Source organism: Salmo salar, chromosome ssa07, assembly GCF_905237065.1.
Source record: "Salmo salar chromosome ssa07, Ssal_v3.1, whole genome shotgun sequence".
In the NCBI taxonomy this organism is placed as follows: domain Eukaryota; kingdom Metazoa; phylum Chordata; class Actinopteri; order Salmoniformes; family Salmonidae; genus Salmo; species Salmo salar.
Window position 1 is genome coordinate 45,160,860 of NC_059448.1, and position 25,611 is coordinate 45,186,470.

General features: G+C 41.0%; 2 protein-coding genes across 3 annotated transcripts; one reads left to right on the forward strand and one right to left on the reverse strand.

Moving 5' to 3' along the window:
- Positions 1 to 212: 212 nt before the first annotated feature.
- LOC106609367 (E3 ubiquitin-protein ligase Hakai) lies at positions 213 to 4,258 on the forward strand. Its single transcript, XM_014208139.2, is given in 8 exon segments — positions 213 to 369; positions 1,017 to 1,184; positions 1,321 to 1,427; positions 1,518 to 1,601; positions 1,715 to 1,788; positions 2,939 to 3,623; positions 3,625 to 3,799; positions 3,802 to 4,258. Coding segments are annotated over 8 exon segments (1,458 nt in total). The 5' UTR covers positions 213 to 356; the 3' UTR covers positions 3,954 to 4,258.
- A 10,134-nt stretch (positions 4,259 to 14,392) lies between these two features.
- On the reverse strand, positions 14,393 to 25,371 carry LOC106609369 (chloride anion exchanger). 2 transcript variants are annotated; one of them, XM_014208142.2, is made up of 21 exons: positions 25,063 to 25,371; positions 24,398 to 24,566; positions 23,457 to 23,596; positions 22,856 to 22,966; positions 22,520 to 22,680; positions 22,217 to 22,381; positions 21,688 to 21,840; positions 21,025 to 21,107; positions 20,781 to 20,928; positions 20,496 to 20,609; positions 19,665 to 19,742; positions 18,484 to 18,579; positions 18,227 to 18,333; positions 17,274 to 17,343; positions 17,065 to 17,157; positions 16,490 to 16,585; positions 15,859 to 16,086; positions 15,697 to 15,751; positions 15,416 to 15,561; positions 15,190 to 15,267; positions 14,393 to 14,986 (listed from the first exon to the last, which is right to left on the reverse strand). In XM_014208142.2, the coding sequence occupies exons 2-21, from the start codon at positions 24,511 to 24,513 to the stop codon at positions 14,960 to 14,962; spliced, it is 2,265 nt and encodes a 754-aa protein (XP_014063617.1). In that variant the 5' UTR covers positions 24,514 to 24,566; positions 25,063 to 25,371; the 3' UTR covers positions 14,393 to 14,959. The 2 variants fall into 2 exon arrangements, with proteins under 2 accessions (XP_014063617.1, XP_014063619.1); XM_014208144.2 differs by having other exon boundaries at positions 25,068 to 25,326.
- Between the last annotated feature and the right edge of the window lie 240 nt (positions 25,372 to 25,611).

The window sequence follows — 25,611 nt, forward strand, 5'->3', positions numbered from 1 at the left end:
AAGCGTGCTCGGGGATTTCTATTAGAGAAGCAGTTTCTGCCTATCTTCATACTGTACTGTCTTTGGTTGAACTCTCGTTCTTTACACATCAGTGGTGGTTTCCACTAGTTATTACAGCCACAAAGTCAAAATGGACTATATCGTAAAAATTTATGAAAACAGAAATGTGCTTTTGGGGTTAGGGTTAGGCATAAGGTTAGCAGTGTGGTTAGGTTTAAAATCTGATTTTAAGGTCAACTGTAGAAATGGGCGGGGTTTATGACTTTGTGGCTGTGGTAACCGGTGACGACCCCTTAGTGGTTGAACTCAACTCCTCCCCTTTTATTATACTTTCCCATACAGCATTGCGGTGAATTATGGACCAAAGTGGTAAGCGACAAATTACTCTCCAGTTTCAGCTGTATTTTAGTTTTATTTGTGTATCAGTAGATTTAACTTGATACACTGCGAAATAGATTTAATTTGTAAACTTATTCATGTTCAAGTATACTTTACAAGTATTATCAGTGGAGTGTTTAAAGTACAATAATTGCGGCCTTGTAGCAACCTCTCGTTGCCAGCCCACTGCTAGCTAAATTGCTAATATATTGCTAACTTTAGTTTCCGCAGATCTGTGTTGCTACAGTAGTAGTTAGTTAGCTACCTAGCTAGCTATACTTTTTAGAATAAAGTGACGGTTGGAGTTGATCTGCCAGTGCAAATCTAATAACTTAAATTGTCTGGACAGTACCCTAACCTTGACAAAATATTCAGAATGAATAATGCGATGTTTGTAGCTTAGACTAAGTGCTAGCCAAGGTCTGCGTTCTCCATCAATTTCTGCAACTACAGACTGTTAGCGTTGGCTAAAATGAAACACTAGCGCTTTACTAAACTATTTATCATGGTTTTGATCACCTATGGATTGTCAACTTATAGTGTCATTGCTAGTAGCAAGTATCATGTAAATGTTCGCTTGGTAGCTAATGACTGACCCAGGTCACTGAGATTTTGAATGATCAATCGTTCCCCCACAGACAATGACCTGCAAGGCACAGACGGCTCGGGGAGTCTTGGGGGCCCTGATGTCCGCAGACGCATCCCCATCAAACTCATCTCCAAACCAACCATCAGGAGCAAACCTGCTCCCCGGACACAAAGACCCATGGGCAGGCAGCCCTCCAAACCCCAGGCTGGGGATGAAGGTTAGCCAGCCACAAGTGCTTTCTCATTTTCTCAGTTTGTATTCCCATGGGCTAGGAATGGGATAGGGAAACCTGTTGCTAGGTCATAAAGCAAGCTTTCATATGGGACTACTGTACAACATATCTGTGTTTCTAGAGAGTTTTAGCTTCAAGCAAGAGGAGAGGTTCGACTGTGGTACCAAGGCTGGGGATGTGTTTGCAAGTCAACGGAGGTTCCCCCAGCAAATGTTTTGGGACTTTAAGGTAGTGTTTCAATATCTATCGTTGGGGGGAAAAAATGCATTCCACCTACATCATTACTGTGTCATAGACCTCTTGGTCTTTTCCCCACAGTTGAATTTGATAGGTGAAAAGGATGACATTCCAGCACACTTTTGTGACAAGTGTGGTCTGCCCATAAGGATCTATGGACGCATGGTATGTCTCTTCGATCACGTTTTACATAGTGTGTTATGTGTCTCTTGAAAATGTTTTATAGTAAGAGGCTTTGAGTGCAGAAGCTTATGTTATTATCTGTATTTACTCACCAGATTCCATGCAAGCATGTGTTCTGCTATGAGTGTGCTTTGCTCCACGAGAAGAAGGGAGACAAGATGTGCCCAGGGTAAGCTCTTGACTTTTATTTTTAACCTACCCACTAGTGCAGTGGTTTTCAACTGGTTTTGCCTCTGGACCCAAATTGAACCAGGTTGTCTCAGTTGCAACCCAATATTCGCATTGTGAAACAAAAATATCCCAAATGCAACCTGGAAAAATATTTTGAATGCTGTATTGATAGTAAAGGTAGTAATTAAATGACAAGGGAAAAACATTCCCACATTTTTCATTGTCAATAATACATTTCCCCCCATATTCTTGATAAAGAATGTTAATAAGCTCACTGGTTTGAGACTACAAAATTAACCAGATCTGCTAAATTGCTCTGCTAATTGCGACATAAAAAATACTTTCATTGAACGAAAAGAGATTTAAAAAAAAATGTAGTTTCATTATAAATTTTACACACTTTCTTACTGGTTGTAGTTTAAGTTCTGACTGGAGTATTTATATATATTTTTTACTCAGACAGCCGCATCTAGTGACGTTCTGTTTGATACCGGAGCCCCGGGGCATGCATCGAAATCGCTAAACAGTGTGCCGAGGCTTGTATCACTTTATCAGAAGCACGTGATCAATGACGTCCGGCACTTCGTTTTGTCGAACAACCACCTGATTGGTTTCGGTAGAAGACAGTGTGAAGGCACGTGTGATGTCATGTATACCGATTTGTCTGTTCTAAATTCTTTTGACCATTAGGTGCCACTAGTGTACACTGTGTTGATCAAAGCCTCGCGTAATGAACCTATTTTCTACACAATTGGCTGGAAATGTTTCCCCATTACTACCTGCGACCCATTCAAAATGTCCCACCAGTTGAGAATCGTTGCACTAGTGTATTCAACTGTCCATATGCAGGGCTCCTGAGTGGCGCAGCGGTCTAAGACACTGCATCTCAGTGCTAGAGGCGTCACTACAGACACTAGTTCGATTCCAGGCTGTATCACAACCGGCCGTGATTGGGAGTCCCATAGGGTAGCGCACAATTGGCCCAGCATCGCCCGGGTTAGGTTTTGGCCGGTGTAGGCCGTCATTGTAAAAAATAATTTGTTCATAACTGACTAGTCTAGTTAAAGGTTAAATAAATCAAATAGAAAATATACTATCTGTATGTGTGGTTGCTGACTGCACTTACTAACTAAACCTTTGTTGTTTAGTATGCAGCTCTTCAGCTGCACAGACCCGGTCCAGCGCATCGAACAGTGTCTGCGAGGCTCCCTCTACATGTGCAGCATCGTGCAGGGCTGCAAGCGCACCTACCTTTCCCAGCGTGACCTGCAGGCCCACATCAACCACCGCCACATGAGGGCAGCCAAGGCCTTGGCAAGCCGCCAGGACGCCCTGCACCTTCCCCCATCCACAGAGGTGCCTGACCGCTTCCGTGTGCCCCCGCCTCACCTGCCCAAGACCCAAGGGCACCTCCCGCCCTCCCTCCAACACGGGGGTCATGACCCCTACGGTCAGCCACCACCGGCTTCCCATGATGCACCTCCTCTTTCCCAGGAGACCTTCCGCATCGCCACGGTAACTACACGCGCACGCAGCAACCTCATCACCGTGCCAATCCAGGATGACTCCGGTTCTTCCTCCACCTCTTCCTCCCGTGACCCTCTCCCTCCTGGCCCGGGCCCTGCTCCACCCCCACACCACCACCCTGACTACCCTGGTCAGCCTGTAGTGTCCCACCCCCACCACATGATGGCGCCACCGCAACAGCACTATGGCCCTCCGCCTCCTCCCCCTCCACCCATCAACCACCCCATGCAGCACCCGCCCCAGGGCTCTGGGACACCCCACATGGTGTACAACCAAGCCGGCCCTCCCCCGCCTATGTCCAACGCACCCCCCTCCCATTACCCCCCCGCCAGGACACATCATGGGTCAGATGCCCCCCTACATGAACCACCCTCCTCCAGGACCCCCACCTCAACACGGTGGTCCTCCAGTCAACGCCCCCCCTCCCCACCACTACAACCCTAACTCCATGCAGCAGTTCCCTGAGGACCAGGGCACACTCAGTCCCCTTTTAACCAGCAAGGGGGTCTGAGCCCTGGGATGTGGCCTGCACCTAGAGGGCCTCCTCCTCCAAGGATGCAGGGCCCCCCACCTCAGGGCCAGATGCCTGGACCACATCACCCCGATCAGTCCCGCTACCGCCCTTATTATCAGTAAACTCTCAACTCCCCACAAAGTCAGGGGCATTGTTTGACTTGTCCCTATTCCTCTCCACTGGTTTGAATAATGTGAACATGAGTCTCTGGGTTCTGTATGACTGTCATTTCTATGGAAACACTTAAAAGAGACTAGTCTATGGTGAATGTATGTATGTAGCTGTTCACTTTTATTGATGTGAACCTTTTGGACTGTCAAATGAGCAATGATACATTTGAATCGCTCCTGTATTGGTCTCTAATGGACATTGTTGTATCTTGAACATTTTTGGTTTGATGACGTCTCAATAAATATTTTCTAACCAAGTGAAATCTCATTATTTTTCAATATTATTAGTTATGGAAAATGTTTAATCCATATCGATAGGGGGCGGTGTATAATCTAACATTTGACATTGTTTGTGTAGGGAGCCCTGTGTTTTGGTTAATCACATGGCCTGGATTTGAACCTTTTATTTAAAGCTTTTTCATCAAACTTCCCCTTTTTATGTCAGATGGTCCAGCACCATCCTTCAGACAATTGCTTAATTTTTTTCTTCTAATTCTCATTTCTGGAAAAGGCTTAAAAAAGGAAAAAAAATCCAGGTCATGTGACATGATTGACCAAAACATGGCCCTAGTTATGTGCGATAAATGAGAAGATAGCTGCTGGGAGAAAATAAATACATTTTGAGAGGGGTGGCACTGTAATTGTGTCAAGGACCAAACACCAAGATGACTTTATTACAAAGTATTTCACATTTATGACTTATCAACTGTTGCAGGGTGCTATTTGATGTCACCCTCCCTAGCAAATGCTTCAGGGGATTATTTTGCTACTACAATTATGTCAAGCTACTAGTAGTGTTTTGCTGTGGACTATTTGCTTTGATTCCAAGGATTGTTGAGGCTATTTGAAAATAAGCAACTTTATTGTATGTTCATAAAAAAATGGCTTTGCTACACAAAAGTATACACTGAGTGTACAAAACATTAGGAACACATTCCTAATATTGAGTTGCACCCCCCCTTTGCCCTCAGAAGAGCTTCTATTTTTCAGGGCATGGACTCTAAAAGGTGTCAAGCATTCCACAGGGATGCTGGCTCATGTTGACTGCAATACTTCCCACTGATTGGTCTTCACATTATTAATAAACATAAAACATTTGAAATCAGCCTATAAGAGGGTGGCTCTGTTGGTAGAGCATGGTGCTTGCAACACCAGGGTTGGGGGTTTGATTCCCATGGGGGACTAGTATGAAAATGTATGCACTCGCTACTGTAAGTCACTCTGGATAAGAGTGTCTGCTAAATGACAAAAAGTAATAGGTTTTGGGTTTCAAATTGACCGTTACAGCATACTTGTTTGCATCACTTTGACCTTGGACAAAAGATCATTTGGGAACCTTATTATTGCTAAAATAATGTGTTCTCTGTCAGATCTTCCCTCCCGAAGTTCCATGACTCTCGGTTCGCAGGGGAGTAGACCCTGTTATCAAGCTCATCCCCAGCCAGAGGATAGAGCTTCCAATTAATGTTGGACACCTGCGGATGACTTCATTCACAGACAGACTCTTTTGTTCAATCAAAAGTTAATAATTAGGGGGTGCTTATATAGTCCTGTTTCACTGTATGTACAATTGGGTAACCTGCACAGGTGTGAAATAGATTTTTTGCATATTCCACTCCCACAGAGAGTGGGGCCACAGCCAGGGGATCAGCTATTATTGACAGCGAGCCTGGAGAAATTAGGGATTTTACTTTGTCAGCTCGGGGATTCAATCCTACAACCTTTCAGTTACTGGCCCAACGCTCCTTACCTGAAGTTCATTGTATGGTTTTGTACCTTTCCACTGAGAAATCCAGCAGAGTTACAGGTGAAGTCGGAAGTTTACATACACCTTAACCCTTTTTTCTCCAAACAACGATGGTCATTATGGCCAAACAGTTCTATTTTTGTTTCATCAAACCAGAGGACATTTCTCCAAAAAGTACGATCTTTGTCCCCATGTGCAGTTGCAAACCGTAGTCTGGCTTTTCATGGCAGTTTTGGAGCAGTGGCTTCTTCCTTGCTGAGCGGCCTTTCAGGTTATGTCGATATAGGACTCGTTTTACTGCGGATCTAAATACTTTTTTACCTGTTTCCTCCAGCATCTTCACAAGGTCCTTTGCTGTTGTTCTGGGATTGATTTGTATGTTTCGCACCAAAGTATGTTCATCTCTAGGAGACAGAACACGTCTCCTTCCTGAGCGGTATGACGGCTGCGTGGTCCCATGGTGTTTATACTTGCATACTATTGTTTGTACAGATGAACGTGGTACCTTCATGCTTTTGGAAATTGTTCCCAAGGATGAACCAGACCTGTGGAGGTCTACAATTTACTTTCTGAGGTCTTGGCTGATTTCTTTTGATTTTCCCATGATGTCAATCAAAGATCCACTGAGTTTGAAGGTAGGCCTTGAAATACATCAACAGGTACACCTCTAATTGACTCAAATGATGTCAATTAGCCTATCAGAAGCTTCTAAAGCCATGACATAATTTTCTGGAATTTTCCAAGCTGCTTAAAGGCACAGTCAACTTAGTGTATGTAAACTTCTGACCCACTGGAATTGTGATACAGTGAATTATAAGTGAAATAATTTGTCTGTAAACAATTGTTGGAAAAATTACTTGTGTCATGCACAAGGTCGATGTCCTAACCGACTTGCCAAAATGATAGTTTGTTAACAAGAAACTTGTGGAGTGGTTGAAAAATGAGTTTTAATGACTCCAACCAAAGTGTATGTAAACTTCCGACTTCAACTGTATAACTGAGTAAACAAGTTGATTATACAGGATTGAATTTATCAAGAGTAGTAAAACTACATGTGTGTTTGCTATTTACACTGAACAAAAATATAAACGCAACATGTAATGTGTTTAATGAGTTGAAATAAAAGATCCCAGAAATGTTCCACACGTACAAAAAGCTTATTTCTCAAAAATGTTGTGCACAAATTTGTTTACATCACTGTTAGTGAGCATTTCTCCTTTACGAAGATAATCCATCCACTTGACAGGTGTGGCATATCAAGAAACTGATGAAACAGCTTGATCATTACAAAGGTGTACCTTGTGCTGGGGACAGTAAAAGGCCACTTCAAAATGTGCAGTTTTGTCACACAACACAATGCCACAGATGTCTCAAGTTTTGAGGGAGCGTACAATTGGCATGCTGACTGCAGGAATGTCCACCAGAGCTGTTGCCAGAGAACTTAATGTTAATTTCTCTACAATAAGCCGCTGTCAACATCCTTTTAGAGAAGTTGGCAGTATGTCCAACCGGCTTCACAACCGCAAACCACGAAGGAGTAATTCTGTCCGTAATAAAGCCCTTTTGTGGGGAAAAACAAATTCTAATTGGATGGGCCTGGTTCCCCAGTGGGTCGGCCTGGCTCCCAAGTGGGTGGACTTGTGCCCTCCCAGGCCCACCCATTTCCTTATATGAACTGTAACTCAGCAAAATATAGGTATTAGCAGTCCAATATCAGCACATCATCATATCAAGCATGTCGTGCATATTTATCCTATCCTTTATGAGATATTTAGCCTATCCTTTATGAGATACACGCCAGTCCAATCATTACTCACTACATTAGCACATTAGTCTTTGATTATTACTTGTCATTATTAACCATTAAGATCTATCTATATGCCTCTAATTACATTAAATTGCTTCAGGGGCAACAAACTATGAGCTCTGACATCTCCAGACCCTTCAGTCTGTTACCTGAATGACAAAGAGTCTGAACACGGTGTGACACTAAGACCTTTGTGTACAGTCGTGGCCAAAAGTTTTGAGAATTACACAAATATTAATTTTCACAAAGTCTGCTGCCTCAGTTTGTATGATGTAAATTTGCATATACTCCAGAATGTTATGAAGAGTGATCAGATGAATTGCAATTCATTGCAAAGTCCCTCTTTGCCATGCAAATTAACTGAATCCCCCAAAAAGATTTCCACTGCATTTCAGCCCTGCCACAAAAGCACCAGCTGACATCATGTCAGTGATTCTCTCATTAACACAGGTGTGCGTGTTGATGAGGACAAGGCTGGAGATCACTCTGTCATGCTGATTGAGTTCGAATAACAGACTGGAAGCTTCAAAAGGAGGGTGGTGCTTGGAATCATTGTTCTTCCTCTGTCAAACATGGTTACCTGCAAGGAAACACGTGCCATCATCATTGCTTTGCACAAAAAGGGCTTCACAGGCAAGGATATTGCTGCCAGTAAGATTGCACCTAAATCAACCGTTTATCGGATCATCAAGAACTTCAAGGAGAGCGGTTCAATTGTTGTGAAGAAGGCTTCAGGGTGCCCAAGAAAGTCCAGCAAACGTCAGGACCGTCTCCTAAAGTTGATTCAGCTGCGGGATCGGGGCACCACCAGTACAGAGCTTGCTCAGGAATGGCAGCAGGCAGGTGTGAGTGCATCTGCACGCATTGTGAGGCAAAAACTTTTGGAGGATGGCCTTGTGTCAAGAAGGGCAACAAAGAAGCCAATTCTCTCCAGGAAAAACATCAGGGACAGACTGATATTCTGCAAAAGGTACAGGGATTGGACTGCTGAGGACTGGGGTAAAGCCATTTTCTCTGATAAATCCCCTTTCTGATTGTTTGGGGCATCTGGAAAAAAGCTTGTCCAGAGAAGACAAGGTGAGCGCTACCATCAGTCCTGTGCCATGTCAACAGTAAAGCATCCTGAGACCATTCATGTGTGGGGTTGCTTCTCAGCCAAGGGAGTGGGCTCACTCACAATTTTGCCTAAGAACACAGCCATGAATAAAGAATGGTACCAACACATCCTCCGAGAGCAACTTCTCCCAACAATCCAGTTTGTTGACGAACAATGCCTTTTCCAGCATGATGGAGCACCTTGCCATAAGGCAAAAGTGATAACTAAGTGGCTCAGGGAACAAAACATTGATATTTTGGGTCCATGGCCAGGAAACTCCCCAGACCTTAATCCCATTGAGAACTTGTGGTCAAACCTCAAGAGGCGGGTGGACAAACAAAAACCCACAAATTCTGACAAACTCCAAGCATTGATAATGCAAGAATAGGCTGCCATCAGTCAGGATGTGGCCCAGAAGTTAATTGACAGCATGCCAGGGCGGATTGCAGAGGTCTTGAAAAAGAAGAGTCAACACTGCAAATATTGACTCTTTGCATCAACTTCATGTAATTGTCAATAAAAGCCTTTGACACTTATGAAATGCTTGTAATTATACTTCAGTATTCCATAGTAACATCTAACAAAAATATCTAAAGACACTGAAGCAGCAAACTTTGTGGAAATTAATATTTGTGTCATTCTCAAAACTTTTGTCCACGACTGTACACACAATTAGCTAATGTGTCATTGACACTACATATTGTGAAGTAATATGTTATGCTTGAGGTTCCTGCCTTAACTTATGAATGTCCTGTGAATGATCTGGCTGCTTCTCCAGTAGCATGGCATAATGAAGTGCGGAAGAACATGGACGTCTTCATCTCATCATCAAAGTACATGAAGCTGCTAAAAAAAACATTACTTTTTGATAACAATTTAAAAAAAGGTATAATCTTTTCAAATTATATCAAAAATAGGACTGGTGGAGTTATTTCACACATGCAGCTAACAAAAATATAGGAAAATGTCTGTTCTACCCAAAATTACAACCAACTAATTGCAGCATTACCACAAAAATGGAAGAAGCACGTGAAAGGGGGATAAGGTAAGGAACTTGTCTGTTGGCACTGCATTAAAGACCAAAATTGGTTAAATAAAATTGTGATAAATAAAAAAATATACCAGTTTCATTTAAGGACCAAACAATTGACAGCTGTGCCATATACAGTGCCTTGCGAAAGTATTCGGCCCCCTTGAACTTTTCGACCTTTTGCCACATTTCAGGCTTCAAACATAAAGATATAAAACTGTATTTTCGTTCCACTTCATAATTGTGTCCCACTTGTTGTTGATTCTTCACAAAAAAATACAGTTTTATATCTTTATGTTTGAAGCCTGAAATGTGGCAAAAGGTCGAAAAGTTCAAGGGGGCCGAATACTTTCGCAAGGCACTGTAGATTGCAAACACCATGCTCTACCAACTGAGCCACACGGGAGCCAGTGAATCAGGCCTTCATAGTAAAATTGCTGCAAAGAAACCACTACGAAAGGACACCAATATGAATAATAGACTTGCTTGGGCCAAGAAACATGATCAATGGACATTAGACTGGTGGAAATCTGTTCTTTGGTCTGATGAGTCCCAATTTGAGATTTTTGGTTCCAACCGCTGTGTCTTTGTGAGACATAGAGTAGGTGAAGGGATGATCTCTGCATGTGTGGTTCCCACCGTGAAGCATGGAGGAGGTGTGATCGTGTGGGGGTGCTTTGCTGGTGACACTGTCTGTGATTTATTTAGAATTTCAGGCACACTTAACCAGCATGGCTACTACATCATTCTGCAGTGATATGCCATCCCATATGGGCTATCATTTGTTTTTCAACGGGACAAGGACCCAATACACCTCCAGGCTGTGTACGGGCTATTTGACCAAGAAGGAGAGTGATGGAGTGCTGAATAAAAACAACTACCTTTATAAAGCATTGCATGCATCTACAGTATACTTGCATTTGCATAGTGGCATACAGTTGAGCAGACACGTTTTCAGGATTTCCACACATGGATGTGTGAAAATCTGGGCCTTTTATAAACGCATTTCATGCAATTCTACTCATTTACATGATAGATGACATTAGCAGAATATTTTTTAATACCACACAAATGGCCAAATGCCAGCTACTGTGCAACTCGCTATTCAGATAGAATACAATTTGTTAACTCTATTTATTTTTTCTTATTTATAATCATATTTATTTGTATATACATTTTTTTTTTACACCAGATACAAATACAGATACATACGAACAACAAACACACACAAACAACGACTACATCTCATCTGCCCCACATGCTCACACCCTGCATTATTGTTTGCTACATGGCATTAAATTCTACCAAATTGTTTTTCTCGGTGGCTCATGCTACTTCAATAATAAATCATTCGATTTTTTTCCATTTTATAAATGGCGAATTGATTGATTTCCATCGTTTTTTGTATACGTTTTTTCAAGATGAGTGATGAGAAGAGAGTCGTCCAGACGATTGTGTATCTCACAACACCCCCATATGGCATGTCTTGAAATATACAGACAGTCTGATTAAAGGTACATTTACATTGTAGTACTTCTGACAGCCAACTTTCTAGCGTCACCCATAATATTTTGACTTTATAGCATTCCCTGAAAGCATGGTGTCACAAGTGTAGAGGAGTAGGCAGGAGGTATATATATATATATATATAAAAGCGGGATGAAACCTAAAGTGCAAAATAACAAAGTGCTCAGGAAATAGTAGTAGTGACTCATCTCAGGAAAACAAACAACATTTACAATGACCAACAAAGACAAATGACAGAGGGAGTATATATACAGCGATAGAGTGGGGATTGGAACCAGATGTGTGTAATGATGACGATGCAAGTCCGGGGTTGAGGAGTGAATGGTGTTTGCCAGCAGCAGGTTCGGCAGCAGCTAGAAGGCCGGCGACGTCGAACGCCTGAGCTGGACAGGAGGGGGAGCCAAAGCTGGTGTGACACATGGATTATTGAGTCCTTTTTAGTTTTACACCTAAAATATGACTGCCGCTGTGCTGTAGAATTTGTGAATTAGTTTATACTGGATGAAACGTCCATTTTTGTTAACTGTATTTTCGTTAGTTATGCTCCAACATTCCCTCCATATTGTGCCAACATCAGTTATTTTTAAGTCTTGATTCCAATAGGTTATATTTTTTTCTAAGAGATTGTCTGTTGGATATGCTCTCTTCAAGGTTTTGTATATCTTACCTATCATATGAATATCCTTTTCTGACCCAAATAAGATGCCCTCAAGGTTGCTCTGATGTCCAAAAGATTTCAAATGGAAATGTTGTGATATGTAACTTTTAAGTTGCATGTATTTGAAAATAACTACATTGGTCAGTCCAAAATTGTTTTTTAATTCTGGTTTTTAATCATTATTATTATTGTAAATTATTGTTATTAATGTAGCCTATTTATTAATCTAAACCAGTTCTTTAAATATGCAAAACGTGTTTTGTTTCATTCTATTGAGACATTTTGGTTGGCTAAATTAAGTTTGGTCAGTCTTTTCAACTGTGTGCTCCATATTTAGTTTAAGATAGGTTATAAGTAGGCCTTTAGTAAAATAAATATCATTAGCCTATTGCAAATATCATTAGTCATTTGTTGGGTACGGTAGCCTTTCTTGGTAATTGCTCTAATATAGACTGCTCAAACTTTTGTGAAGGTTAAAACCAGTTCGCAAGTGTTTAGTTTCATTCTGTTCTGCCATCCCTGATGCAGTAAAAAAAAACATTGAATAATGAAGTAAGCTTCATACGACATATTTTTGAGCGCAAACCCATTACACCTCTTTGTTTGCCCGTATATAAAAACCCATGTTTTTCTCTCTCCCCTACTCCAAATTGATAAACACTGGCTTGATATTCCAGTGACTTTAGGAACACACACTTCAATTCATCCATTTCCTGTAGGTTTGAATGTAAGCTATCTATAGTTGCCACTCTTCTCTTTTAGGTTTATCAGATCATTATATTTAATTTACTTTAAGAATAGAAAAATAGTAGACTACAACTGATCCAGTTTCACTTCTTCAATTCAATTTCTTCAGAATCAGAACTCCTACTGCCAGTTACGTGAAAGGTCCCCGAACAAACTGTCCTTAAACTCCAAGGTTGTTTTACTGAGGGGAATATCCATATGACTAATGTACTTAATAAAAATATCCAGCAGACTTCATCTCCAAATGAATGACCTGATAATGCAGATAATATGGACTGAATTTCGTTTTTTACACGTATAAAGTCCGAAGACGGTCTGAGATCTACTGTCACTGTCTCCATCACTTCATCTTATAGGATATGATAAACTTTATTATCCCTGAGGGGAAATTTGTCTTGGAAAATTAAAGTCATACACTGAGTTTCCAAAACATTAGGAACACTTTTTGCCCACAGAATAGCCTCAATTCTTCGGGGCATGTTTGACTAGGTATCCCCCTTTCCCTTTCTACAAGGTGTTGAAAGCATTCCACAGTGATGCTCCAATGTTTCCCACAGTTGTGTCAAGTAGGCTGGATGTTCTTTGGGTGGTGGACCATTCTTGATAAACACGGGAAACTGTTGAGTGTGAAATATTTTCGCAGTTCTTGACACTTAAATCGGTACGCCTGGCACCTACTACCATACCCTGTTCAAAGGCACAGAAATATTTTGTCTTGCCCATTCACCCTCTGAATGGCACACATACACAATCTGTGTCTCAGTTGTCTCAAGGCTTAAAAATCCTTATTCAACCTGTCTCCTCCCCAATCATCGACACTGATTGAAGTGGATTTAACAGGTGACATCAGTAAGGGATCATAGTTTTCACCTAGATTCACCAGGTCAGTCTATGTCATGGAACACTCAGTGTATCTAATCATTAACAGAGATCAGGATGATGATTCCTTCATGGTCTGTGCCAAGTTTATACTGTACCTCTTTAGTTCTTCTTCTTACTAACAATGGCTTCTACACCACAAGACACGCAAGGGGAACTTTGAATTCATTGATGAATTTCTTTAGCAAAAGAATGAAGCATCATCTCAAAATGTAAAATGTTAAACCCCATGTGACCTACTTGTTGTGTGTATGTACTGTACTGACATGTATCTGATAGATGCACACACATACTACATGTTAATGTTTTTAAGTGTATGAAAATTGTAATGTATTTTGTCTGTAATGTATTTTTGATGGGGATCCTAATAAATCAAAATCAAATCAAACATACTCTGCTTATCTGCATCACTGTTTGAGAGTTATTCACCTCATCTGAAAATGTTTATAGTTTTTCTTTACCTTCATGACATATATATCTACTGTGTAGGATTCACAATGGCATTTCTAGAACAATATGTGGGATCCAAACCAGGCAAATGAATCAGTGGCTTTAAGGTATGTAAACGTTGAGACACTCATCAGTCCTCATCTCTTATCACTATTATAAAACACAATGAAAGTGCTCTTTTGGATCCATTGAGGTCTTGCCACCTGGAAATACTGGAAATACCCCATACTAACCTCCACCAACTTAATCAATCATGGTTACTGTTGTATCACACAGAACAGTTTGTCAAAGATCTCTACTTAATCATCTCTTATCAGGGCTTTATCTGTGACCAATATATCAAAACCCCATGTTAGTCATCCTATAACTCTTATCAATATCTCATTTACAGGACGTTCAGATTTCCAAATACCGTACTGCTAATATTGCTTCATTTCTTGCTGGCGGAAATACTTTATGCTAAGAAGTACATTTATTTTACATATAAAATACATCAACGTTAACATTCCTATAAAATCCCTATGTACACGTATAAAATGCAACATTGTCAAGCTATTTAAAAATGTTTTTGAAAATAAATAAATGATATGAATGAAATTTTCTGATATTTCTTTCAAAATCTCATAATACACTTGCAATTGAGTATCTGTTTAACAGTACAAAAAAATTAAAATATATCATATATACAATTATTAGTTCAATAAGAAGTACATATGGTTAGTGTATGGTGTCCATTTTAGGACAGCATCCTTATGTCAATTATCACCAGAAAGCACAGCGATCACAGGAAATGCATGCCATCCCAGGAAATGAAAGTACTGTACACACCACTACACTCTTAGACAATTGTTCCAAAAGGGTTCTTCAGCTGTCCCCATAGGAGAACCCTTTTTGGTTCCAAATATAACCCTTTTTGGTTCCAGGTAGAACTCTTTTGGGTTCCATGTAGAACCCTCTGTGGAAAGGGACAGCCGAAGAACCCTTAAAATACTGCCATCTGAGAGTGTAGTTCTGGAACTACAACTTGGTTTCTGGCTCTGAGACCTGGGGAGAGGAAGGAGATTTAGATTTTATTTTGTCAGCTCATCTTACTGTACTTTTATTTTTACGAATGATTTTTACAAATTACCTGTACCTCCACATGAAACATTACGAGAGTTATCATTTTAAAGGGATTGGTGATGATTATTCATTACAAATGTAGAAAAGACAACGACAAATAGATTTGATGGGTCTCTGTTACTTACATGTACAAATTTGTCCCTGCTACGCAAACTTGACACACCATTGCATTGGTTGCCATGGATAGTGGCTGTTGTTATAACCTGTAAGACAACATGATTCACAAGAATGAGACAAGTTCCTGTGTATGAACCGATGTGGGCCAAGATAAGGTTTGGCACCTCTTATCTAGTCTGTAAGGGTGGAAACATAAATAGATACACAGTATTTTTCTACAAATAAATGTTATACCTTTTCACAGACTTTTGTGTTTTCAGAGTTTACTGGATGTTTCTCCAGGATATGTAGCATGGCATCGTGGAGTGTCAGGAAAAACATGGACGACTTCACCTCGTCGTCAAAGAACATACAGCTGTGCAGTTTCTTCTGGATGTACACTTTGGACACAAGGGATATATATTGTTAGATCAATCACTTCACCTCTATTTGTTTCAGAGTAATTGAATTCAGTATTGAAGAGAAAAAGGGAGAAGGAATAGATGGGACAGATGGCTTGTCTTAAACCAGCTTACCGTCACATGCCACAATGTAGACCTCAACTTCAACCCGAATGAGCTCTTTGAGTGCCTATAGAACACATCAAAATATCAGTACCCAGCAAGTAGAAATACTCTGGTAAAATATACAATCATCCCCACATTCCCCAGGGTTGTAACAGAAGAGTTTTGTTTTACCGCTTTGAGTCCCTTGAGGGCAGAGATGTCGAGGAAGGAGACGGCTGAGAAGTCCAGGATCAGGCTATGGACGTCTACTCTGGGGACTTGGATGTTGGCAGGAAGCTCAGAGTTCCAGTTCACCTGGACAGGAAGGTCCTTGAAGTCAGTGGGCTGGTCCAGATCCTCCATGTTGCTCTCATCCTCAGACTCCTCAATGGGACCAGAGCTGGTGAGCAGTAGGCCTTTCTGCACCGGGAGAACCACAACATTACCACAACCTCAAACCTGACTACATGTAGAAGGTGATCTTTGGAGGTCCACCCACCACTATGGGATGATGATTCATTTGTTTTTCATATACATGCAACCCCAAGACCATACTGATAAGGCATGTACGGGGACGACTACCTATAGGTAGGTCCTGCAGCGTGTGCTTGATGTCTGTTGATTTTGGATTGCTAAAAGTATGTTGTTGCCAGGTGTGAAACTAATGTTTTGGGCTAGACTGATTTATGACATGCTTATGGCCATTTGAATGAAACTTTATGATACAGGGGGCTCTTGTAAAGTGTTAACGGGGTAACTTTGTGAGTGGAAGTTATCTTTTTATGGGTTTCTAAGGGCCACAGATAAGTGCACCACTACTCACAGATGTCATCTGCAGCTCTCCTTTCTTTAGAAGTTTCCTGATCGTCCTCAGGGCTTTGTTTCTCTTTCTCAACACCCTCAAAGGGTTAAAGCCCACCTGAAAACACATCAAAGTCAAGTTGAACCCTAATTAGCAATTGCACACATGAATGTGGGAGTAATTGTTACACATGGGCTTTATTGTGAATGGGACATATTGTTTACCACGGCCTTTGCCATCATACAGATCAAGGTTAAACTTCATCTTATCTGCATGTGCTTAGTGTTTAGTAAGGTGCAAGTAAAACTTTACTAACACCAATTTGTATGGGAACTATTGCTATACAACCTGGTATACTATATTACCTCATACACTGAGGTGGTATTGCCCTTCATGAGTTTATTTGATCATTCTTTATGACCTTTTTCCATTGGATCAAATCCGATGAGAAAATAAGATGTCTTAATAAGTAGACCCGTGAATCATTACCTTATTGGACCATGTAATGGAAATTGTAATGCAGAAGGCCTACGTGTAAATGTGTTTGGCAGAATTCTTCATTTTACACGTCTAATTATGTATAAATGCTTACTTACAGCTTCCACCAGCTTGCCTCTGAAAAAATCTATATTGGCAAAGAAGATGGGTGACGGTATCCTGAAGATCTTAACACCCTCTGGCTCATAGATCTGGAAAGAGATATATAAACAATAGAACAAGGACCATGTGTAGACATACCATCTTCACAGTCTTGTAAGATAAAAAGATATTGGTGAGTGTCTTTAGTCCACATTAGTTTACTCACACTCATGTAATCCTTGCGGTCTTTGTAGATATCTGTTCCTGTGATATTGGCCAGGACACTGCAACGTGGGCTGGAATAAAATGTATGCAGAAATGTCACTATAACATTGTGTTCCAGGGTTGGGGTTCATTCTGAATTGAGTTGTGAATTGGTCTTTAATTACAATTCAATTATTGAATTTGAAATAAATGTGAATTGGCCACATCCCACAAGAAGCAGCATTTTAATTGAATTTGAATTAAAGGAAGTAGATTTGAATTCAATGAAATTCATTGTAATTCAAATGGGTCATTTATTTCATACATCATTATGCACATGTTTATTTTGGCATCATGCATGGTTACCAATACTTGAAACATTTCATTTTTAAAACTCATCCTCCTAAAAAGAGTATTAAATAATTAACAGTGGTCTGGAAATATTCTAAGATAATTTTGTCTGTAATAATTCATAATTCACTTACACGTTATTAAATATTTAGAAAAATACATTTCCCACAATGCATTAAATCCAACACTCCAGAATAGAAGGGAACAACTAAACATTTTAGGGTAAAAATACAAATAAAACACTGACATTTGAGTTATAATCTCATTTTTCTTGATGGTATTTGTATTCTTGAGTAAGAGGTGGCAGATGTTTTGGGCAAAATATTTATCAAAGGAATGAGGCTCGTCTGTTTCATGTCTCAGTTGAATTTATTTGAATTGCTTTGAATTCAATTATACTTCCTTTCATTAAAATTCAATTCAAATTATGCTTCCTGTGAGGTGTGGCCAATTTAAATTTGAATTTCAATTCTTGGGTTGAATTGAATCAAATTCCAAAATTTCTAATTGACCCCAACCCTGGTGTGTCTACCTCCTAATAACATTGAAAACTGACAAAGAATAAAAACAGACACAAGTTCAATTTTTTTTTTTAGGTATTTGGAGATTTGTGCCCATACTCACAACTGAGCCCTGAAGACAACGGTGAGCAGCTCCATCCCTAGACCTACAGCCAGCCCCAGATCCAGCCCCAACAGGATGGAAGCCAGGCAGGTCACCAGCCACACCACCTGAATAAAGACATGGAGGGGAGGCAGGACAAGGGGATGCGGGATGGAAGGGATTGGAGGAAATATGAGTTCATTATTACAGTTGGTAAAGACATCACTCCTTGTTTCCATTATAGGTGCAGTTCAGTGGGAGTGTCTCAGAAGACTCACACAGTCGGGCCGGTCTCTCCTCCACAGGTAAGGGACTTCTCTGATCTGCATCAACATCCCCTTCAGGTTGACTATGACCACCGCCCCCAGCACCGACTGTCAACACAGAGGGAAAAGGTCAGGCAATGACATCTTTGATGATCAGTCACAAGAGTTGCACAAGACTTCCATCTAAATTCCAGTGCTCCTATCTACTTCATACAGTGTGATTCATTACGTAATGTTCTAATCTTAGACGTTAAGTCCCCTATATGGGGGACTTTGAGCGGTTCTGGACTGGTTCCGACTGACATTTTGGTGAACGCCTTAGGGTCTAGTGCCTTATAATGCCAGAAAGACCCATCTGTCTGCTCTCCGCTTCCGCTCTCTCAGCAGAGCTGACTTGAAGTGTCAAGTTTCAGACCCCACATTTGCATAGGAAGTGACATGTCACGTTTTCTGACCTATGCAGACAAAAAATCGATTCAAATGACAGAGCCCATATAAGGTGAAAGTCTAGTGAATCCAGCAGTTGTCGTTTCATCTCACTTTAATATTCTCAGCCGGATTTAAAGCTCTCAACATGAAAACATACTAAATTGTTTCATAGAATTGAAACGAGAACACATTCTCTTGGTCACAGACAGACAAAATCACTTAGTGCTTAAAGCTGAAGTTGTACCGAGTCTGCACACATGTGAACGGTGTCTCTGCGCTGCTCAGTGGACTTATATGAAATAGTGTTATATGAAATAGTGCCAACATTGTATTCTCACTAAGTATGATCATATTTAATTTACAGTTATAAGAAAGGTGAAATCATATAGTAAGTAGTTTATCATTTGATTGTTACTATATTTAGGAAGCATTTCAGTCTTTTCAAGCCCTATTGCCCCACTTTTGTTGAATAAGAAAAACAAATAATATGTGATTTTCAATATTTTCATTATATTTGTACTATGTACTTGAGCTTGTGTCCTCAAAAGTGAGTACACCTCAGCAATTTATAAACCTTTTTTTTTTTTTACAGAAAGGTGAGTTCCAGAACTTTCTAAAACTATGCAACATTACCAGTTATTGTTTATGGCTATCTCATGAAAAATAATTACATTTGGGTATGTCTATTTAGGTAGAAATCAAAATGTTTCCCTATCATTCAACTCCTAAAGTCAATTATTTAGAAAATACTGAGTGAGTTTTACCTTTGGGAGTGGCTCCAATAAGAACCCGATAGCCACGGTGACGACCATCACGATGAGCGCTGACAGTAGACCAGCGATCTGAAATGATGAAGTTACACTTTATTTTACTCACATTTGGCTATTCACAAAACAACTACAGATAAACACTGTTTAGGCAGTGTTTCCCTTTGATATATTTCATAAATTATCATTATTTATTAACTTGGTGCATTGAGTCAATTCTTTCATTCTTCACTATGAAAGGTCACGATTCACGACAAACTATATCACATGCTCGCTCCCATTTGTACAATTCTATCTGGTTTGGACTATGATAAGTTATCAGTTATTATTACAATAAAGATAGGGAGACCCAAATAGGTCAATATTTCATAACGTTTACAGCTACATCTCTTGGATAAGGAACTTGTTCAGGAAGGAACTCTAAGTATGGTTATGTGTCTGTATTCTCAGACAGTGTAACGATCGTCGTGCAGGAAGGAAGAAGTGGACCAAGGCGCAGCTGGGAGCGAACTCATGTTATTTATTACAGACTGAAATAACACGGTCAAAACAGAGAATAAACGTATCGCTACTGCTCCAACAAAAAGAGACAACAACCCACAAACATCGTGGGGGGAAAAGGAACTTAAATATGATTCCCCAATCAGAGGCAACTAGTGACAGCTGTCTCTGATTGGGAATCGACAGAACCCAACATAGAAATACGCCCCAAAGCAAGGCTATACCAAAAACATAGAAAATAAACTATAGAAATGCCACACCCTGACCAAAATAGAAGAGTTCACCTGGTCAGGGCGTGACAGACAGCCTCTTGGTTTAGTAATTTACCTGGGTTTTACCACCTGTACTCTCCTGTACCGCACTCCTGGAGAGCGCTGTGCTTGCTGCAAACGACTTAAAGGCTGCTCCAATGATGTTACTGGCCCCAAAAGCTATCAGCTCCTAGACAACAAGCACAAATACATGTTCTGGAACTGTTGATATTAGTTCAAGTCTTATGTTGATAGTTTGTATTAGGCTGACACCCCTCATTCACAAGCAACAATAAACACATTTCTCTGTAGCACCTCGGCTTCCAACCCCTCCTCCTAATGTTCTGGTTTTGGGACTCACCTGATTTCCATCTATGATGTAATCGTGTTTGACTGAGTAGACCTTGGCGACAGAGAAGGCTACAGCAAAGCCCACTATGGCCATAGGGAACGCCTCAACAGCAGTCTGCCCGAAGATCTGCATGTTCGGGGCCATAGGTGACTCATACCTAACAGATTGAGAGGGAAAGATATTGTTAGATTATTTTTCCCATCTATTCTTAGCCATTTTAAAATGCAGCAAACAGCTTTTTATATGTGCTTACCCCACTGGAATACGGCCGACAACATCAACTTTATAATTCACCCGGAAGTTGAATGCATAGGAAACGCCACAAGCGATGACAGTCTGCCAAAGTCATTACCAAAATCAATGTATCAGTTATTAGCAGGACTAATGCAATCCGGTGAGAAAACAGTATATTTCAAGAGAATCTGGTTACCCTTTAAGGTTCTAGATAGCACATTTTATTCTAGGAGTGTACCAAGATAGGAACCAGGGAGTGACTGTTCAGGATAAGAATAGCAATGGTTCCCGATGCTTATCTGTGATAATATGATCTGTACTTTGTGCAAGTACATACTCAAATTCAAATTTATATTAAATATTGAGACACATCTACATAAACAGTGCCCATGACGATGCCTTTTTCTTATCTCTTAGAAAAAAAGGTGCTATCTAGAACCTAAAAGGGTTCTTCGGCTGTCTCCATAGGATAACCCTTTGTAGAACCCTTTTTGGTTCCAGGTAGAACCCTTTTCTTTCCAGATTAAACCCATTGGGTAATTTTTTTCTAAGAGTGTAAATTCAATGGTGCCCCATATGAGGCTGGATCTCGCCACAATGTTTCCCAATTCTGATCTGTGTATGCTAACATATAGACCTGAAGCTCCGGTTGTGATGACATAGTGCACACAGTGCCACTCACCATGATAACCTCTATGGGGATTGGGACAGGCAGCTTGGCTTTGTATCTATCGTTGATTTCCTTCACTATGAACACGACCACCATGATCAATATGGACGTCACCAGGTCACACATGTTGGTCTTCTCGATCTGGACAAAGATCTTCTCCAGGGTCTGAGGAAGACGTCAGTTAATAAGGATGACAGTAATGAAGAACCAGTTACAGGGTGTGAGAGTTCAGTGAGAGGTCTCTACACCAAGCCATGACTCATGAATTATAGCTTTTTCTGAAATCTTGTGGGCACTTGAGGAAGACCTGTGCTTAACTGTGTAAGATAAGATACAATGAGACACTTGTTTAGCTTATCAACACTGTTTTATTCTTCAGAGCTTTAGAAGCTGATCAGATATGAGGGATAAGATTTGAGGGAGTTAATGAATATATATCTGTCATAGCTAAGTCATTGCATATTTGGATATCAGTAGAAAAAAATCATACTGTTGCATTGAAAGACATTTGACCTCATCCTGTCTTTCTTCCTTGACTCACATAAACGATGGACAGAGGTCCACTGAGTCCCGGCACCACCAGGCCCAACACAAACTTCAGCTGGGACACTAGGATGTGGACAGCAGCCGCTGTGGTGAACCCAGACACCAGCGTGTCTGACAGGTACATGACGATGAAGCCTACCTGCAGCAGACCCATGGCCAGCTGGGAGAAAGCAGAGGACTCATGTTAGAATATGGGAGAATTGTTCATTGTTCATTTTAGATTCAGATTACAGAGAGATACAGTATGAGTAATGTACAGTACATGAGTGATAATGCTGAGGTAATGATGGTGTTTTACCTGCATTATCCCCATGAGGAAGGTGACAGAGGCGGCCACCATTACTCTCTGCTCATCGCTGGTCAGCCCCTCAAACCCAGTGATGTTGACTGGGGGGCCTTCGTCAGGCACAAGCCTCGTCACCACTGCACCCACCATGAGGCTCAGAACAGGGAACGCCCCTGGAGTGAGTGGGGTGAGGAGAAAGAGAGAGGGAGTGAAGATGAGGAAGCAGAGGATGGAAAGTGGAGAGATGGGCAGAGAGAGGGCGGTAAGTACAGTAAAAAGGTGTGATAGCTTGTGATGGTCAGAGCAAAACACTGTACATGCACACACACATACATGCACAGTACTTACCTACTGAGATATGTCTGGAAGTGCCAAGGAAGAAGTAGATGATCACTGGGAAGAAGGCAGTGAAGAGTCCATACCATGGAGGGAGGGAGGCCAGCAGGGAGTATGCCAGACCTGTCAATCAAACAAAAGCAATGAACAACAATTTACAGTGCATGTTAAATAACTCCACCATTAGTCACCAGAGACTACGACAACATTCAAGAGTCATCGTGAACCAGATTTTTTTAAGTATCTATGGACTCTACTGTGTGTCAATGCTAATACTGTGATAATAATGCCTGCTAATAAAGATACATTAACATCTCTTCTTTCAATAAACACCTATTAATAGGTGTCTAGGATCAGATAATGTATTTTATGTGATACCACTATCGGACCTGATTACCGTTCTGTAAAACCATAGTTCATCAATATTCTTCATTTTTAACAACAGCCCTCTCGCTCTCTATCAATGCTCAAAGTTGATGTTTTTGTGACGTTAATGAGGTCTACAGTTCTTTATCAAATGATTTCTCAAAAAGTGCTACATGAACTGCTTTGATAGATCTGAAGATGCACACTGGGGGATTGAGGTGGGTTAGAGTGTGGGTGTTAGCTTCACCTTGTAGAACAGCTACCAGCCCAGTGCTGACCCCAGATACAATATCACTCAGCAACCATTCCTTCAGCTGGTAGATTCTCATCCAACCAATGAAAGGCAGCAGAGAGAGCGCTGCGTTCTTAGCGCGCTTGAGGTCACAACTACAGTTAACACACACACCATTTTTAGTTAGTCTCCACAGACATTACTTACTAATAGTTGATAACATCTAAGCATCTTTATGCACACATTTTAGACATACAGTATATAGGATGATAGGGCTGACCTTTAAACTAGATGTATGCTTTTAAAGGACAGTTACCGTATCTGTACGCAAACTAAAGACAATCAGGGCGTCTCAGGTAAAATGTCACGTGGGCCCACCTATCCACACCAAATGAAGACTAAACTCCTAAAGTGATTTGAGTTGTGATAACCGACAACTGCAACTGCACTCCTACAGTGATTTGAGTTGTGATAACCGACAACTGCAACTGCACTCCTACAGTGATTTGAGTTGTGATAACCGACAACTGCAAAGCAGTTTCATTGTTTTTATTTCAGTGATGTCTGAGGTGTAACTGCATTAGAGCTGTCAATCAGCAAACGACTTCCGGCAGTATACCTATCGCGGACATTGCCGTTGAATGCGCTAAGTTGCATTAATTATAATCCCAAGCAGCCTTGTTACAAGTTGGTACACTGGATTGTGTGTTGTAATAATCGTGACAATGACCAAAGGAGCAGCCGCTCACTGATTTGATACCTCTTAATGCAGTTACATGTCCGACACCGCCAAAACACCAGCTATGCAAGTGTCTGCTATCGCTGGTTAACTCTTGATCTGATTGAATTTAGGCCGAAGTGTTGCGTCCATGCACTGCAGCTTATCATAAGGCTACCTTCAGTGTTACACAAAACAATAAAAGCAAAACAACAGAAGAAACTTGATTGATTCTTACGTGAAATACTGCTTGACATGGTGCCGCACGGTCTTATGGTGCCTGTGTATCTTCTCATGTACGTCTGCGAAGGCGTCCTCTGAGTAGAGTGGCCTGGTGACCACATACTGCTTCATCTTTACCCTTTTCTTCTTGATGAGTGGTGTGGCACCTGTTCCTCACAGGTTCTCTGAGACCCATCAATCACATTTTAGTACAGGCTCCTGTCATATCTTTCCCTCCTGCCTTTGAAAGTAGCTTGACTCAGACGATTACTGTGGAGCTGCCGCACAACAAAGGTACAGCTACCATCACACACTAACTAACTTCATCAGCCTGTGTCATTAGTGTCACAGCTCTGTGCTTTCCAGTGGACCAGCTGCGACTGGCATGGCTGGGCAGGGCCTGTGCTGCCTGTCAGCTTTGACCAGGTTAGAGTGGTCTGGGTTAAATAAGGGTTCTGATACCATTATAATACCAAGGAGAACACAGGCAAGGTTGTCCTATATTACAAATCGTTTTCACTAAAGGTAACACAAAATAAAGAACTCTTAAGAAAGTGTTATGTCACCAACTGCCACATCCAGATATCAGATGGAAAGATAGAAAGTATCTTAATTGATCTATCTTTAATATTAATAAATGATAAGCAAGGTACTAGAATAACACATAACACTAACTCTTACCTTACTAGTTTATCTGTGTACGCAGCTTCAGTGTATCCAAACGTTGCCTGTCTTTCTCTCTCTTTCTCTCCGCACAGAGGAACACCTTAAGATTATCTGGGACCCTTTGGGAATGTTGCAATTAACAAATCCCCTCTACCGGGTTGCTTATTGTTCATAACTGTAATTATTAACAGCAGTTATGATGCAGTCGTCACACGCCAGCCCAGCCCTATCCTTGACCATTGTTCTTATGGATAAATGCCCTGGCACAGTGCCTCATCTTTCAATGATTACTGAGTGTGTCTGAGATCCCCTCTTATAGGCAGGGTGGGGAGGACTGGACAGTAGTCGTGGCTGTACACTGGAGATCAGTGGACGTTTCGTGGTAGAGGTTCAGGTTAGGGTTGAGGTTAAACATGGATGAGTATGATGAGGGGTAGCAGTACTACTATACAATAATAATCTACTCTCAACTTTCAAACTGGCTAATGTTGTGAGATTCATTGCAGCGACACAGAAGGGATATTGCTGTTCATCTGGGGTTGGGGTGTCAGTGCAGGGGGATGT